Consider the following 18365-nt stretch of genomic DNA (forward strand, 5'->3'; position numbering starts at 1 on the left):
TCACCTCTTTCGCACTCTATCCCAGAAGGCTCACCACGATGCTCTGGCTTTCCCTTAGCACCAGGACTCCCTGATGCTATCACTTAGCATAACTGAGCAGTCATCAAATGTTTACATGGCTCTGGAAGGCATAATTTCGATGATGCTCTCTCCTGCTGAGGGCCACTTGGGATCTGTTTGGCAAAACCTCATCTCCCTGTCTCACATAGACCAGGAAAGCAAGTGGTAACTTTGGCTGCCCACTTCCATCGGTGAAGCCCTCCTGCCAGCCATTCAGCGAGATTAAAATAAGAACTGCGGTGCCTGGGTGGCTCAGTCAGTTAAGCATCTGACTTCGGCTCAGGTCATGATCTCACGGTTTGGGTGTTCTAGCCCCACGTCAGGCGCTGTGCTGACAGCTGGCTCAGAGCCTGGAGCCTCCTTCAGATTCTGTGTCTCCCTCTCTCTCTGACCCTCCCCTGCTCATGCTGCCTCTCTCTCTCTCTCAGAAATAAACATTTTAAAAAATAAGAATTACATTACGTACTTATTATAACAGCCAGGCATAGGGTTGAATGCTTTATATCTTCTTATTCAATCCCTGCAACAACCCTACAAGTTGGTTCTAGAATTATCCCCCTTCTACGGATATGGAAAACAAAGCTCAGAGAGGAGATAACTGCTCAAGATCAAAAATCAACTGTGTTGCCAATTCCAGGACCTGTGTTGTGTTTTGATTTGCTCCTGATAATGAATAACTGAGAGTCATGACACTAGTAGAAACATATGCCTGGAAAGCCCCATGAAAGAACACACAGTGTTTCCCTTCCATTCGGGTAGGATACGTCTAACTGCCCCCAGACCCAGGCCCGGTGCTTCTAACTTTGACACTGGATCACTCCGTTGGAAAAATAAAAGAAGCCATTTAGGTCCACACAAGATGAAGAGAACTAGTTAAAAAGCAGAATAGGTTAGGTCAGCGTCCCTCTGTCTGTCTCCCGTGTGCATGTATGTGTGGGCACACAAAAAAATTTGAGATGACCAAGTTGACTGTCATCTGGTCTTGATGAACCCACTGGAGAAGAGATATGTGCTCCTCTCATGTAACATGGAGCTGTATTTACTCATAACTTCCTGGGTACATGGTCTCTGCAGGATGATAAACTTTGAAACTCATTTTTACTACCAGAGACACTTACAAAATCCCCTAAAACAATCTCTAATAGACAAGGAGTCAAACGACTGAACACGTGAAACGCAGGTTTCCTCATTCTCCCTTACCACCATGTGTAGAGAGAGGAACGCAGCATTTTGCCATGAATAAAGGGCACAGTTTTTAGACCCTGCAGTTTCAAGAAGGCTGTGTGATATTACATCACTTTAAAGTAAATTTGCTTCTGATTCTGTACACATATCTTTGAAAGAGGTCCCACATCCCCTAAGTGTGAGCGTTAGCCCCGTGTTTTCAAATAAGAAAACCTTTAGTTAGAGACTGGTATGAGCAAGTGGTGTCTTTGTGTATGAGCACTTCCTGTTTTCATTCCGTGATCAAATATATTCTTTGCAGCACAACTAGAAAGCTCTCGAACCAGGCAAGTGGAGGTGCCTGAGAGCCTAATTGAGCACACTAAGGGCTTCTTGGCGTGGAAGAGTGTTTCATGGTTATGAATAAACCGTTAGGCCTGGTATTATTTCTTGCTGTTTTCTTTCTTTAACTATCTTTGAAGTCAAATAAAAACAGTTGTAATGGCAGGCTTACTTTTATGATACTATAATCTCCATGTGTTAGTGAAAGGAATATACTTCCCTAGGATTTCCCTAAGTTCTTTTGCCATTGGGTACTTTCCAGCAAAAGCACATACATTTCCAACAGATTCTTTCTTCAATCTTCACTAGATTTCATAGTCTGAGAAGCCAAACAGAGCCATCAACCAATAGAGGAGGGGGTAATAGTATATACGACATTTTTAGCAGGTGAATTGCTATATATATATATATATATATATATATATATATATTGCATTATATATGTATAAATACACATATATATGAGCTTACTTTTTAAGATTATTATGGGTGTTTTAAAGGGGATTTTTAAACATTTTGGAAATTGGTAGTTAGAAACCAGAAATTAATTACTTAGACTCAGATTAAATTTAAATTCAAAGTGCTTAACTCTGAATATGGAAATTGCTCAATTCATCAAATAGTTTGTTTCTTGTTTTAATGCCACTTTGGATTTAAATATTTCCTTCAATATAATCGATGAGCTGCAAGTTTATTACCTTTTCCCCTAAAGTCAGTGGTGCACAGGGATTTGAGATTGTTTTAACTGTTACAGTTGTAGTGGAACTTGTTCTTCCAAGAAAACTGAAGGTTAATGATTTTTGTCATATTGAGACTAAGACTTAACAATTGCTACAGTTGGCCTTTGTTGAGGTGGGGTTCTTTTTTCTCTAGGCCTTTTGAGGTATTCAGAATAGGTGACAATAGCATGCAGTTGAGAACATATGTAGAGAGACCCCTGTGGCTTATTGGAAAAAGTTGCTCCATGCTGGTTGGGTGTTTGGAAAAAAAAATACAACGAGAGTTCTTTTATGTTCTGCTAGTTAATGAATGCATGAATGTCAAAATGGGCCAATGGCCCATTCAGGGGGCAAAGCCTTAGCAGCCCCCTTCTTTAAGAACACATCCTGAGATGCAAAATACATTTGCTTAACAAATTAAAATAATGAGATAATTCAATTAGCTTCTTTTTAAAAAAAGAAAGAAAAAAGGGTACATCGGGGATTATTGTAATACAAGAACAGGTCATACTGCACAAAAGAGAACAAACCAGTTTGAAATAATGTTAAAGAGACTAATAATGGAGGAATGCACACTGAATCATGCACTTGCGAAGAAATTTACATGAAATAATAATTTAGGCTACATCTATTTTCAGTGAGCTAGAGCCAACATTTCACTTTGAAAGTTGAAATTAATTAAATGACAGAAAAATATAGTGGGCATCTCTATTTCCAAGGACTTCCTCATGCCTGTTAGTGCATGTAAGAAAGGAAGTCTAAATTAACATGTCGCTAGTTAGGGGTCTCTATTCTTGGTTTCTGAGCTCGGAATTATAGCTGAGTAAATCTTTCAGCTCATTAAAGATTGGAAAGTAAAAGTTTTACAGGACCATCCTCACCAAAGTTACGGAACCTCTTCTCTGTGGCTGGGGTAAAATCTGGATGAAGGGGGAGATTTTTGTTCAAAGAGAAAGCTAAGGAGAATTTCCTCATGATACAAGGGAGGTGCGGTAAAGGCAAGGGGGTGGGAGCAGAGAGAAAGACTGGGAGACAAAGCCAGTGGGAGAAACTAATGAAAGGGGCATGTTGTGAAAGAAGGTCATGGGGAGGAGGGCAGAGAGTAAAAAGAAAGGGGATGACCAGAGATTGGGGCAGCATAGCGCTCCGGCTACGTGCTCCAAGTTGAACCAAGAGCTGCAGGTGCAGGAAAGGAGCCCGCAGTGTGGAGATCCTGCACTGTGTCCCCCTCATTTGAAAAATGGGAACATGAAAGGTCCAGAGAACTTAACGGACTCACTGAGGTTCCGCCAGCACAGAGGAGAGCTGAACTCAAAACACGGGTTTCCCGTCTGCTTGGCTGAGGCTATTTGACTCTTCTCTCGCCACTCCAAGGACAGACACCCATTAAAATTTTCAGTCGGCTGGAGAATTCTGCACAAAGTCTAGGGTTCCTTTAACTAGATGAAAGCACTCTCGGGGCGGGGACAAGGTCTGGTGGTGGGTTTGTAGCCCCCTGCACAGAAAAGCCACCGGGAGTGCCCAGCAGTCACTGGCCACCCACAAGTTTTCACCAGCGGCCACGCCGCACGGTGGGTTCGGTTCAGGACAGGGAGGTGGGGGACAGGACAAGGCAGGAGGTCCAGCAAGAGCTCTGGACACTTAGCGGCGGAGATTCAAGGCACAGAACACAGGTGGTGAAGGAGACAGTGGGCATGAAGAGGAAGTCTTCTCTAATCAGAATGGTTGGGGGAGCAGGAAGCTTTAGAAACAAAGAGAACAGCACTTTGCTTCTCCATATTTCCTCCCCCTCTGACGCTGCGTGTACTGATGGCAGAGGCTGTGTGAGATTTATATGCCACTGGTAGAAGGGATAATGATTTTAGCAAAGTCCTCGTAACGCCATGGAAAAAGCACAGCTCGGGGGACATGGAAGGTTGGGTCATGGTCTCAGGCTGACCTTGAGGTAATCACTTCCCTTTCTCGGCCTCAGTTTCCTCATTGGTAAACAGAGCAGCTGGATTCTCATAGGTTCTGCTGTTCTGTGGTGCTGACGGACTACTGAGGGGCTGCAAATAACACGGAGAGGTTTGCTTGCAAAGCAACTGTTGAAATCTTTTTTTTCTGGCCAGGAGGGATTGAGCACGAAGGAAGACGGAGGGAGGAAACCAAACAGGTAAGCTCGTGGGGGGCAAGCCGCCTGCCTGCCATCCATGCGCCCCTGCCCTGCCTTTCTAACTTGCTACTCTAACCAAACAACCCTTCAGTTAAAAATGAGAAACCCCTCCCCTCACACTCACTCGACTTCCAAATTAAAAACATTTTACAGGTTAGTAAATCTCCAGCTGAGGTGATGTAGCAAAGAACAGCTGTGAAGTAATTTTGATAATGATGAGAATAATAGCCACATGGCAAGGTTCAGGGCTTTGCTGTTGCAGCTTCAGTGCTCCTGAATAGATAAAAGTGATTAAATACTCCTGATTATCCCTGACCAATATGTAATGGATTTACAGCCCTTTCAATTAGTCAGTATTTGCTTAGGACTCATTATTTTGTCTTTGGTTAAGTAATCAGCCCAGAGACTGCATGTTCTGTCTAATTCCTCTGAGCCGAGGCAGTGCAGGGCCCTGACCTTTGAAATGGCCGTGGCTGCAAGGCAAGAATAACCACTACCACGGCAGCCTCATTGGTTCTTCCCGCTAATCCTGACACCACGGGCCAGATCGATACACCTTAGTTTGCTACTAATGTCCTTACATCAAAATGGCCGATTTAGGAATGTGAATTTATCACTCCGCCCTCCCCGCCGCCACTCCACCCCTTGCCCTTTGTGGCCCAGCTGGAAGAGCAGATCAGCAGCCACCACCATAAATAAAAGTGGAACCTTGTCCTGGACCCATGACACTGTAACTAATGTCATTCAGCATGGCAACACACAAGTTGGAGAATCAAAGAAGACCTTCAGCTTTCAATGTGCTACTCTATTTTTAAGCATTAGCCTAAATAGAATGGCCTGAAAACAATATCATAGCAAGACACCGCCTGTGACATCTTTACCGCTTTCCCAGAATTTTCAAGTAAACAGTAAAACAGGAGTGCCTAGGTCCCCTGTAAAAATATATTGTGATTTTTTTTTTCCCCACGAGAGTCTTAGAGTCAACAGTGTGCAGGGACACGTAAAACCCACTGCAGACAGGAGGGCAGAGATAAACTGTGACTTGAGAAATGTTGCAGAGTGGATGTATTCCCAGAAGTGAATTGGGTTAGTTTGTAAGAAAAGGGACTTGGAGAGCTAAAAATGAATCTCCATTCTCCACCTTACAAACAAAGGCACCAAAGGCACTAGAGCACCTACAACCCTTCTGTGTTTGTCACATAAACACGTGCCATGTTTGCAAGCTGCTCCAGCGATTACACTTGCACCTGATACCGAGAGCTTGGACATGCATGTGGCAAGGTGCTTTTTTTTTTTTTGCTTCCTAGAGGAGATGGCTTTCATTAAGACTGTAATCAGTGGCGTGTATGGGTTCGTGAGCTGCTTACAGCCATTTCCTTTGGCTGCAGTTGCCTTATATGAACCTCATACCTTGTAGCATAAATAACACATTTACCACATATACTGTTTAGGGCCCCAGACCAAATTGAGTAAGGTCCGCTCCTGGCCTCGGACAACCAAAATCTCCTCCTTTCTGGAGGCTGTTCTTTGGATACTGAAAGCTGACAAAGTCTTAACTGCTCTGCTGGTCATCAGATTTCAAGAAAGGGAAAACGCACCTTATTTCTAAAAAAGAGTCTGTATCAACCTGTAAAATTCGGTAGGAGAAGGCAAAACAAGCGACATGCTTTCATCTTGACTTACTGTGAGATGCTGGAACAGCCACGCTCTCATGATATTTGTTGCTACTTTGGGGAAAATGCCTCTTTTCTTCTGGCGTTTTTTGTCCTTGTCTGGGTCGTCGTCGTCACCTGTGCCAGGTGAGGCCACGCTGTTGTCTAAACCATCCCCTGGTAGGAAAAAAAAAAAGAGAGAGACAGAGAGAGGAAGAAAATACGTTAGAGGCAACACAGAAAGGGCGCCAACAACAACGTGCAGCTGATGATGAGCTCAGCTCAGCTTGTTGAAAGAAATCCATTAAGCGGGTATATTCCCTTTCATTAAAGTATAATTGGAGACACAAATATGTAAAAGACAAAATTAAACCAGGCCTCTTCAAATGTTAATTTTGTGTGTCTCACACTCGCCCATATCATTAATTCAATTATAATTGTGCGCCTGACACAGGGCAGTAGCTCTTTGTCAATTATGGAATCCAATGTGGGAAAGCCGCCATCAGAAAACCCATTCGGTGAAAACGCATCCCCATGCCCATAGTGAACACATACTGTAGGGCAATCAAGTTAAATGTTCTGTAGTCTATATATTCTAGGCTGCCTGCATAGGTGACAGTAACTGTGTCACTGTTCATTGCACATAACACACTGCCTGCTCAGCCCCTCCTAGAACTGTCACCTCCTAAGCACGCACATTCACATACTCCTCAGATGACCCTGCGCTCGGCATTTGCATGACATGAAAACTTTTAGCTCTCTGCACCACTGATCATGGTCATTATCATTAAAAAAAAAAAAAAAAGGATACACATGAAGGTAGGGTGCTCACTTAATCAGAAGTTTCTACCAACATCTTTCTCTTCTATGCTTTTCTCCGCATTAATTGTGCATTAGCAAAAATCATTTACTTTTAACAGTCATAGTTATTTTTTCTTGCCCTCCAGCAAAAATGCCTTGAAAGCCTGCCTGGAGGGCATCTAAATTATGTATCTGAAAAACTCTTCTGGCAAGGCATTGCAGGACCCCTACTTTCTTAAAATTCATACGAGCACGTCTTCCTGTTTTTGGGAAGGCATCAATCAAGAGCAGCAATATATGCCATATCCCTACATTAATATTTGAACTAATAACTTTAAAAAAAGGAGAGAAACAAGATCCGACTTGTGGCATAATCAAATGCAAAATAAATGAAGAATACGGGGACAGCGCTGGGGCTTTATAGATGGCTGTGTTTTCCTTGCACATCATTAGCCTGGAGCCACACGAAAGAGGAAAACAGAGAAGTGGAGAGTTTATGCTCCCTGCTGGTGTTTAAGAAGCTGGGGTCCTGGAAGGACATCTGGGAATTGCACTGAGATGGGGGTTTTTGTAATTTAAGAATAGACATTCATTAGCAGTAAATGCCATAAATCCCATGCTAAGTAAAAACCTTGTCCAAGAAAGCCTAAAACAATAAACTCTGTGCTCAATGTAGCCTGAGCTAGACGCTCTGCAGCTTCCCAGGGAATGTTATAGATCCACCAGCTCATTCCCAGACCCCTTCCTTCCTCTTGGACTGGGCTACACTAACGCCTCCTAGCCATCGGGCCCCTCCCCTTCTAACTTCTGGGTCTGCTCCATGGGCTTTCCTGTACCTGTCCTCTTCCTTTCTCTCCAAAAAAAAAAAAAAAAGGCAAAAACAAAAAAACTCTTCAACCTTCTTTGACCAGAAAAGCAGAAAAGCCACAGCAAAGAGCTGGCAGATTAATTTTATTGACATTTCCATTTTCACTGCAATGTGATACCCTCCATCACATGGAAGAGATGACCCTCACTATTTACAGACTGACAGGCCACTTCATTACAACCACCCTGCCCCAAGGCAAAGCAGCTCCCTTCCATCTGCCCAAACACTAGAGCATGACCCCGAAGTTGCTGTTCTCTTTTTCTTTACCGTCTGTTATGATAAAAAAAAAAAAAAAAAGAGTGAGGCAAAGGGACCCCAAGTAGTCAAAGAACTAATCAGAGTACAGAGAAACAAAAGACATTTGACTTTTGAATAGTGACTATATGGAATCTAGTCCTCACCTGCATCTGGCTTTATCCGTACACCCTGGTAAACTCAGGGTCGCTTGCACAAGGAGGCGCGCACACACACACACACACACACACACACACACACACACAAGCTCGAGCAGAGACACGCGTACACGCTTTCCACCATGCCAAGGAACTGCTGCAAGGCAAATTCTCACCCACACTAATGGCTTCTGACTGCTCCTTGGCAACCCTAGCATTTTAACCTGGGTAGATGTGCTCTCCAAAATACAGACGCTGGAGCGATCTCATCAGCTGTTCATGTGACACAGATGGAGAGTGGCTATTAGGAGCCAGGCAGTGGGCCTTGGGGATCTGAGGTGCTGTTCTGTAGCCCGAGGCAATTTTGAAAAGCAGTACCCGGAGATGAGGAAAAAAAACCCCACACTGCAAGTCCAAGTTTGAAGTCAGTCAGTCTGTCTGTCTACCTACCATGGATAAAGATATCTTTGTCTCTTAATGTAAAAATCTATGTGGGCTATCTGGATGTACACTGCGGATAATGTATGTATGGAATGGCTCTTCCTTCAATGTCTTCCAAATATAAAAACACACACTGTAAACAATGCCTGTGTGTATATATTTCTTCCTAAGCACATATGGTTTCTGTGTATATGTTTAAACTGAAATTGTCAGGATTTTGTTAAAATCTCATTTAGCTTTTTTTTGATAGATTTTTGAATATACTTGTTTTAAAAGGTTAATGGCTTAATTGAAGGAAGTTCAACAAAAAAAAAATAAAAGGAAAGAAAGAAAGACATTTGCCTTTTTAACCCAATCAATGACCTTAAAAATGAGAGACAGAATTTCCATAGTGCATTTTCTCTTCGTTAAAAGCAAAGAGGCCTGGTAACACCTTCAAACTATTTAGCTCAAGAAAAAAAAATATAGCTAGATTGAGCATCCTTTGATGACTAACTGAAACTGGAGAAGGCAGGAGCATCACATGAATTTTAATATAAAGCAGTCCATTTTATGTAAGTTTTGTAAAATATTTCAATTTGGATCCAGTGTAACAAATAATAGTAAAGAAAAATGTGCCTGTTTTTACGATAAGTAGGTACTAGACATTAGATTTTTAAATTAGTATCAGTGTTGGCGGCACCTGGGTGGCTCAGTTGGTTAAGTGTATGACTTTGGCTCAGGTCATGAGGTCATGATCTTGTGGTCTGTGGGTTCAAGTACCCTTTTGGGCTCTGTGCTGACAGCGGAAGCCTAGAGCCTGCTTCGGATTCTGTGTCTCCCTCTCTCTCTGCCCCTCCCCTGTTCACATTCCATCTCTCTCTCTCTCTCAAATATTAAAAAAATAAAATTAATTAATATTAGTGTCTATGCTTCCTTAAAAAGAAATTTCCTCTCCAAGTATCATAGTAAATACCATTGTTTTTTCCTCCAATGGACTGTGCACCAACTCCAGTGTGGAGGAAAAATAAGAGCACAAAGAAACGTTTTAAAGGGAAACTGTGTGGTCTTCAACCTCAAATAAAATTGTGCAGATGATGCCCGAGTTAGTAACTCTTAAAGTCGACATTGTTTTCTTGTTTTAAGTCTGTGTGTGTGTAAGATAGTTGGCAATCCTTGGCACCCATGCCAAATGAGTGTCTGTGCCGAAAAGGGTATACACACCGGCACAGACACACTTGCCAAAGGAGGTACACAAGGTAATAGGATCCCTCTCAGCTGAAGTTAAGGTTCAAAAGTGTGGAATCCTGAAGGCAGGACCTGTGTTTCGTTTATCTTTTCCTGAGAGCTCACCTCTGTGTCTGACCCGGAGCAGACACCCAGTGATTGTCCGCTGGGTGAGTGAAAAACTGAACTCATACAGGAGCTTCTTCAAGGACCCTTCTCTCTTTATGATAATCCCAAACTGGAGAAAGTGCACGCATTACAGTGCCTCAGGGGCTGGGGTGCCTGTGCGCACACAGCTACTTCTAACGTGCCAGGAATGGTGCTTCTTAAAAGAACTCTGTGTACATGTGGGACTTTCTAAGCGGCTGAAGCACTGGCCATCCCACTAGCATTGCCGCCTCGGATTACAAAAAGCCACAGGAAAAAAAAATAGGGTAACATTTCTTCCCAAAGGTTGCTAATCCCTTCTCTAAGGGCACAGTCTAAACTGGGAGCAAAGATACTCAAAAGAGTGGTACCTTCCTGGAACGAAATATTTAAGGCCCAGAAAGACATATTTAACGCCTGTAGATAGACAACTCTGAAGTGGATTCAATCATCAGGGGAGAATGTTAAAAACACAGGTCTCTAGGCCTCATCCTATATTTATGGAATCGAAATATCCCAGGGCAGGGAACAGGAATTTATACTTTTAACAAGCTCCTTGGGTTTGTTTATACAACCAGCCAAGCACTGGTTCTCAAACTGGCTCTTGGAAGCCACTGAACCAGATGCCCTTCTAATTTGAAAGAAGATGCAACCTCAAGGACAGGTAGGTTGTTACAAGTCTATTCTACTCCCATACATGAGGTCAATGGTCATGATGAGCAACTACAGAGCGCCCCAGGCCTTATTCACTATGGAAGAGCCACAATGTTCTCCATCACATATACTGGCCAACAGGATGTAGCCCCATCCTAACCTTCTGGTGATAAGGGATAAAAAGAAAGAAGCCGTAGAACACTGGCTCTCAAGATGTGGGCCAACAGCTTTGGCACAGATGAAGAAATGGTGAGAAATGCAAATTCCTGGACCCTCCTAGACCTACTGAATTTGAATCTCTGGGGTGGGGCCTAATAATCTGAATGTTACTAAGCATTCCAAGTGATTTTAATGACCACTCGAGTTTAAGAAGCACTGCTGTAGAGCACACTGCAGCCCTGCAATCTGCTACCCCTGACAGTTGTGGTCTGAAGGCCTGACTTGCATCTCTTCGTCTTCCTCCTGTTGTAAGACTCTGCGGTATTTTGAGAACATCTGTGGCTGGATTTACACCCAGGCTCTGGAGGAAATCACACATACTTTCCATAGCTGAGCATACTGTGCTCAGAGCAAGGCACTGCTCTAGAAAGCAGCCCCAATCCACACCTACCTAAAGACCAATACTGGGACGCCTGGGTGGCTCAGTTGGTTAAGCACCGACTTCGGCTCAGGTCATGATCTCACGGTTCATGGGTTCGAGCTCCGCGTCGGGCTCTGTGCTGACAGCCAGCTCAGAGCCTGGAACCCGCTTCAGATTCTGTATCTCCCTCTCTCTCTGACCCTCCCCTGCTCATTCTGTCTCTCTCTCTCCCCCACAAATAAAAAACACTTAAAAAAATAAAATAAAATTTAAAGACCAGTACTGAGACAGTTTATTAGTTGTAGGAAGCTAATTCCTGTGATACCATGGGTATCCAGGTATAGGTAAAATCTATATCCATAGCTGTGTGTCCAGCGAATCCTCGTTGGATTCTACAGCAGAAATTCCCAATCCGTACAACTGTAGGTCACAAAAACTAGCCAGGTAAAAGGACATCACTTCCTTTCATTGGCACACACTGTCTTATTCCATTTAGCCAAAAATCTATCTATGTTTTCGGCATCCATTTCTTGGTTTGGAATGATGCAATGAAACAAACAGTGATGATGTGCCCTGATGAGTCTGATATCACTAGGATGCAGCCTTCCTGTCCTGTCAGAGCTACAATGCAGCAACCAAGAAGGTCCACCTTCTTCTACCTTTCTACCTACTCCACTCCTCTCTCCAAAAACGAAACACAACAAAACACCGACATTTGCCAGTGATAAAAATGAGGCCAGGAGTTTAGGTGGTTGTTCAAGATTCCACAGCTATCTGTGGTCAAGGATGAACTAGAATCCAAGCAACTTCAAGTCCAGTGTTATGGCCACTGGTATTCTCACATTAATATTGTAAGTTATCTTTCACTTTCCAAAGCATTACCTGATTTGAACCTTGTTATCAGTGACAGATCTACGCAAGGTTTGACCCCACAGGTAAAATCCTAAGTGCAGACTAGAGATTAGATCTAGGGCCTGGGAGTTGGGTCTGAGCTAGAGCTGGTCTGGGCTGGACAAGGTTCAAACAGAGACGTGCAAACATTTTCTCCCAAAAGTAAGCCAGTGCCTGAAGGGCTTTAGATATACTCAGTACACCAACAGGCTTTGGGACTCAGGATTCTTCATAACGGGTTTCTTATCATCTGAGTAGAGACACCAGGCTGACTTTCAGAGCTTAGAGATGCTACAAATTTTGGAGAACCCACTGCCCACACAGTAAGGATCTCTTGAGCTCTGTGCAGTGCTGTCATACACTTCACAGAACTGTGATTAAACAATATATCCCCCTGCCTCAAAGTCACCTTTTTAAAGCTACAATAAGGTTGCCAAGACATTTGCCACACTGTCAACTAACAAACATCTAAAACCAACCTCTCAGTCTTGTATCAGGACAAATAAATTTGCACGTCGGTTGGAAGAAAAGTGGAGTTCTTTTGGTTAAGTCGGTGGTGCATTATTTAATTTTCTTTCTGCCAAGTTTTGGACCAGGTTTCATAGTTAAATACATTCATACAAAATATATATTGTAAAAAAGAATGACATCTCATCTGAAAGAACAAGGCTTCACACCACCTATCTTGCTAAACAGAAATGCACTACATTCATTATCATTATCATTGTGTGCAATGGAAATCCACTAATTTCATATACACACACATACATACCTTCTAAACAAGCAATTTCCAGGAATTAGGTATATTCCTGAATACATAGATATTTATGTATGTGATCATAAACCCAACTGTATCTTTTTCAATTAATTCACCAACTTGTACACAAGTGTCCAAACATTTGTAGATGAACTGCATATATTTGCCTGTAATCGTGCACACACACACATTTACAGAGTTCTCAAGATGTTTTTATTTAATGTTAAACAGAGTGGTCCTTTTTCTACCCCATTTCTCTATCTCTAGAATACAGGACTCTCTTCTTTATCAATACTGCTGTCACGTTCTTTATCTTCATTATCAAAAGTCATTCTCATTGGGCACTTGCAGTGTTCCAATCCTCATGTAATGTTCACAGCAAATGAATGAAATAACTACTATTACCAATTCCATTTTACAGGTAAGAGAACAGAGACTCAGAGAAATTAAGTTGCTTGTCAGAGGTCATATAGTTAGTATGTGGCCCAGTGTGCTAGTCCTCCAAGCCCAGGTTCCCATCCTCTATCCTTTCCCTCAACCTGGTCAGAGGATGAGAGAATGAAAAGGGAAACTTGCTTCCAGATAAGTACTCACTGCCCCAGAAACAAACTCCATTTACTTTTAAATGTGCTGTTGCCCACTGTCTCCTTGGAACATAAATGTACATATACAAGGTATCCAGGTGTAGGTAAAATCTATATCCATAGCTGTGTGTCCAGCGAATCCTCGTTGGATTCTACAGCAGAAATTCCCAATCCGTACAACTGTAGGTCACAAAAACTAGCCAGGTAAAAGGACATCACTTCCTTTCATTGGCACACACTGTCTTATTCCATTTAGCCAAAAATCTATCTATGTTTTCGGCATCCATTTCTTGGTTTGGAATGATGCAATGAAACAAACAGTGATGATGTGCCCTGATGAGTCTGATATCACTAGGATGCAGCCCTCCTGTCCTGTCAGAGCTACAATGCAGCAACCAAGACCTTGTATATGTACATTTATGTTCCAAGGAGACAGTGGGCAACAGCACATTTAAAAGTAAATATGAATAGGGGCGCCTGGGTGGCTCAGTCAGTTAAGCGTCTGACTTCGGCTCTGGACATCTCACAGTCCAGGAGTTCGAGCCCCCAAGTCGAGCTCTGTGCTGACAGCTCGGAGCCTGGAGCCTGCTTCAGATTCTGTGTCTCTCTCTTTCTCTGCCCCACCCCTGCTGACACTCTGTCTCTCAAAAAAATGAATGTTAAAAAAATTAAAAGTAAATATAAACGGCAAAACAAGCAGATGCATATTTTACACAAACAGGTACAGCCATTTTCTATAGGTAGGATCATTATTGTTCCCTGTGGATATAAATGTCAAATCAAAGAGGACTTCGAAATAGAAGCATCTGTGGAATTTCAAAGACCTTTCTGAGTCAAGGGATCATTCAAGATTCCATGCCTTTAGTCCTTTCCCCTTGGCTTGGACTGCCTTTTCTCTTCATTTTTACTCCCTCTCCTTCCCTTTCTTCTTTGTCAAGGCGAACTCCTATTCAGCCTTCACAACCCAGTGAAAAAGGAGCCTCCTTTGCAAAGCTTTCTCCAGTTCCCATTGACAGAGTTAGTACACTATGCTTTCTACTTCTTCAGGGATTTGTTCTTGCCTGTTAGATATACTTTCCACTTTTGCAATTTATCTGTTTACTCATTTCTCTGTCCTGTTTGAGTTTGACTGTGAACTTTTCCAAGGCAGAGGCCTGTGTCAGGCTCAGGCCCTAACATGGGGGTAAACACTCAGATGTTAGTGGAATGGACACATGGGTAGCAGGATCCTTTAGATATCTTATTAGGAGCTGATGAGAATGTAACCTCCTTCAAAGAAACTGTCCATGAAGGAGATCCCTTGGCTCTGGTAACTTGTTCTAGGAGCCACTGAGCCTTGGGCTCCATCACTCGCTAGGAGCACTGTGTATCATGGTACTGTGCCCAGTGTTTTACCATTTGCATCATATGTGTGTGGTCCTCCTCAGAGATGCTCCTTACATGTCTGAGACATGCATCATCTACTGTTTATGACAACGGTACTCCATCGCAAACCTGCCCTATTCCAAATGGGAAGAGGGAGTGCTGGGAGACCGTGGCCTGGGCACCGTCTGGGCTGCTCATATTACTCGAACATTACAGCTAAAGATGAAGTATTAGGTAGCTGTAGGGCTGTAACACACAGTACTTTGTGAACCCATCCTCTGTTGTCATTTCTTCATTTTTTTCCTCTCAATACTTTGAAAACAGGATTAAAATACATGAAGAGTCAAAAAGTTGTTTTCTTTTGGGGACTACCTTCCAGGAGTTTAATTTAGGACATCCCACTGAGAATCCTGCATCAGGGTTTCAAATGAGGTACCCCCCCCAAAAAAAAGAGGAAGGAAAAGTCGCCTTTGCGTAGTTCTGTCTTCAACGATAGCCCTGCAAAACTCGCTTTCCAAGAACCATCCACAAAGTCAATCTTTTTGCACATGCCATTTACCTTTTTTCACCTCAGATTGGCTTGGGGGAGGGGAAAGCCGAAGACCCAGAAACATGGGGAGGGTGAGGGGCCAGAGGTGGGGTGAGGGGCCAGCAGTGAGACCCGCTAATTACTGATCTCTTTTACTCTCCTGCTGTGCTTAACTGTCTGGACACGTTAAAGTGAAATTTTTCTGTGATTTTTCAAGTGACTAGTTCATGGCCCACTAGCACGGAGGGAAGCAGAAGGGATGAAATGCTTTCGTTTACATGCAACATTTGCTAACTGTGTGGGTTTCCGACATTAAAGAGAGGACAGTGACCCAGGCCACCTTTTTCACACTCAAAAGGGCACTGAAAAAACAAGTCTTCATCGGCTTACCTCAGGCTTCCCTGGTCCTGAACACCCTCCCCCCGGGGTAGGAGCAGAAAGGGGAAAACAGAGGGGATTTTATGCTCCTTTCTCTTCAACTTTTCAGGCGGTATAAGCAGCATTTAGCAAATTCAGCCCCAAATGGCTCCAAATGCTCAGAGCTGCAGGGGCTCCTTCTTTGTTATCCTCCTTCTATTTACACAGGATTTATGCAGGCTCTCCACTGAAGAGACCTAAAGCACTTCCATTCTCACCGGCTCTCCCCGGCTTGTGGCCCTGGCTGCTTCACCCGGGCCTGCCCCGGGGGACTTCTGTGCCCCGGAGAAGGCCACAAATGGCTCCCAGACTGGGGGACCCGGAGCCGGGAGCCCGGCTGGCGGTGCGGGCAGCTGCGGCGCGGGGGCCTGTGAACAGGGGCTCACCTTCCAGCAGAGGACGGAAACCCCAGCCCTGGCTGTGCAAATGTTGTCCAGAGACAAACAACATGCACTTTAAAATATGCATCTATACGGTATAATGCAAAGTGGTGGGTGAAAAAAAAATTCAGACTGCAGCTTGGATGAAAACCACTTCACCCACTGGTTGGAAAAATAAAGTGTAAAAACAGACAGATGGACACATATGTAAATGTGGCTGTGTTTTAGGCTTTAGCTGGCAACGTGAGTGTCGTAGTATAGTTTTGCACGCCTGTATTTTCCATAGCATGTTGAATCCTGTTAACTGTTGAACAGAAACATCCTCATACTGGTCCTTGACCAAATCAGTCCCCTCAATTTACCCGTCAGGAGCCATAAAATGGCTTTGTTTATTGACTGGAACCCTCTAATCCTTGAGAGAGCATAAGTGAAAGAAAGCTTCCAATACGCTTCGCCTATTCCTCGCTTAAGTTGGTTCCTCTCATTCGAAATATGTAACTTCGCCTGAAAATTTTAAAATATTTCAAGAAAGGACATTTATTCTCCTAACTTTCCACAGAATTCTCTAAAGGGTAGTGACTGAAGCCAGTAGGAAAGTTTATTCCTTTACCATTATAATTCAGCAGATTGCTTAATCTCTGTGGTAGAGCATAAAAGAATGTCCTTTTTACTCAGTTACCTGATAAGCACATATAAAAATACAGAGTAGGTTCTGAAGTTATTCACAGTACATCATAATAAAGCTCTTCTGGGCACTCTAATGATTCATTTTTAGTGATCTCTCCAATGCCCTTTTCCACAGTTAACACTCAGATTTTATTAAGGTAGAAAGCAGGGACAAATGTCCACTCGAGTCCCAGCTCTCAAATTTGACTCTCCTTGCACTACACTACCTACAGCTAAAGCTTTTTTAATGTTCTGTTCACCTCCCTGGAGTGGTATTTCAGCTAACAGAGTTCACAATCTTTCAGCCCTAAACACAGAAGGCTGCTATCTTCAAGTCATCCTAGGAATGTGCCAGATACCATCATCTCCCTCCTGCTATACAAAGAACCAGAAAGAGAGAGACCAAGAGAAGACCAAGCTGATCATGTTACCAAGAGCCCAGAATGCCCCTCTCGGAAGGTTAATCTTTGAACCAGTAAATGTTATAATTAGGAGCCTTGAGGTTGGGCTGAGGCTGGCCATTGAAAGAAAGACCCTAAAAGAGAAAGTATGAATGGAACACATTTCTTTCACCTAGTGGTTGACACAAAGGTCACGATTTTTATGGGAAATTATACAAGAATGAGTTGTTATGATATATGAGTCCCTTTCCCACATCTCCTACAAAAGAAAAAGGATGTTTGGGGAGAGATGTCTTCCCAATTTCACTTCGCTATGTTTCAGTACAAATTGTGAAAATTATGCAAATAGCTATTCTGGCACCTTTGCTAGAGGAAAACATTATTAAATTATGCTCTAAGTATTTTGTCTGCTTTAGTAATTACTCTCATGTAACTGTAAATATAAATAGCTGTTATTCTGTTTAAATTTTTAATCATGCAAAATATTGTCACACAAAATGTCCTTCTGTTGCAGTCTAACTGGGATTTTCTTTTTTAAAATGTCCATATTTAACTGAAGTGGACTATTTTTAGCATTGTAAAGTGTTTTAGTAAAGAGAGCTGGCTAACATCTCTGAATCAACAGGTCTTTCAAGGAAAGATATGGCCTTTATATTTGCGAAAAGAATTTCCCACTAAAGGCCTTTTATATAAAATACACTTTCAACATTTTATACTAAAGTTGGAATATAGTTAGTCTGCTTCCAAGGATGTACTGACTACATCAAGCCTTTATTTTCAGGACGTGCTGCGAATATTCTCATTTGATCATTAACTATAGGATTTTATATCTAATGGTCTCTTTTAGCATACTTTAATATGAAATGAAATGTTAAATATCAACCAGTCATAAATATTTGTTAGGAGGAATAACAAAAAAACATAATTTTATGTGGCAGAAGTTATTGCATTCAATTTTTAGGATCCTTACGTCAATATCTTATTTACTATCTAAAACAAAAGCAGGGACAATGAGTTTTTATGATGTCAAGCAGTTGATCAATTTGGATTCTTACTATGCTATCCCTGTGAATTTCTATCAGCAGACACTATTTTCAAATAGTTGGGCAGCAAAAAGACTGATTACTTTTCCACTTTCTTATTATAAAATGAAAACAATATTTTAATGAAAGTGCAAATTTGCAACTGATATCA

General features: G+C 42.5%; 1 protein-coding gene across 8 annotated transcripts in view; it reads right to left on the reverse strand.

The window, feature by feature from the left end:
- The window catches only part of MEIS2 (Meis homeobox 2), a 208921-nt gene that overhangs the window by 138409 nt on the left and 52147 nt on the right, over window positions 1-18365 (reverse strand). For all 8 annotated transcript variants that reach the window (XM_039217969.1, XM_039217966.1, XM_039217967.1 and 5 more), the window contains one exon: window positions 6124-6269. In XM_039217969.1, coding sequence (XP_039073900.1) covers window positions 6124-6269 — 146 coding nt within the window. The remainder of the gene's footprint in view (window positions 1-6123; window positions 6270-18365) is intronic.

Source organism: Hyaena hyaena, unplaced genomic scaffold, assembly GCF_003009895.1.
Source record: "Hyaena hyaena isolate Hyena2069 unplaced genomic scaffold, ASM300989v1 scaffold_727, whole genome shotgun sequence".
NCBI lineage: Eukaryota > Metazoa > Chordata > Mammalia > Carnivora > Hyaenidae > Hyaena > Hyaena hyaena.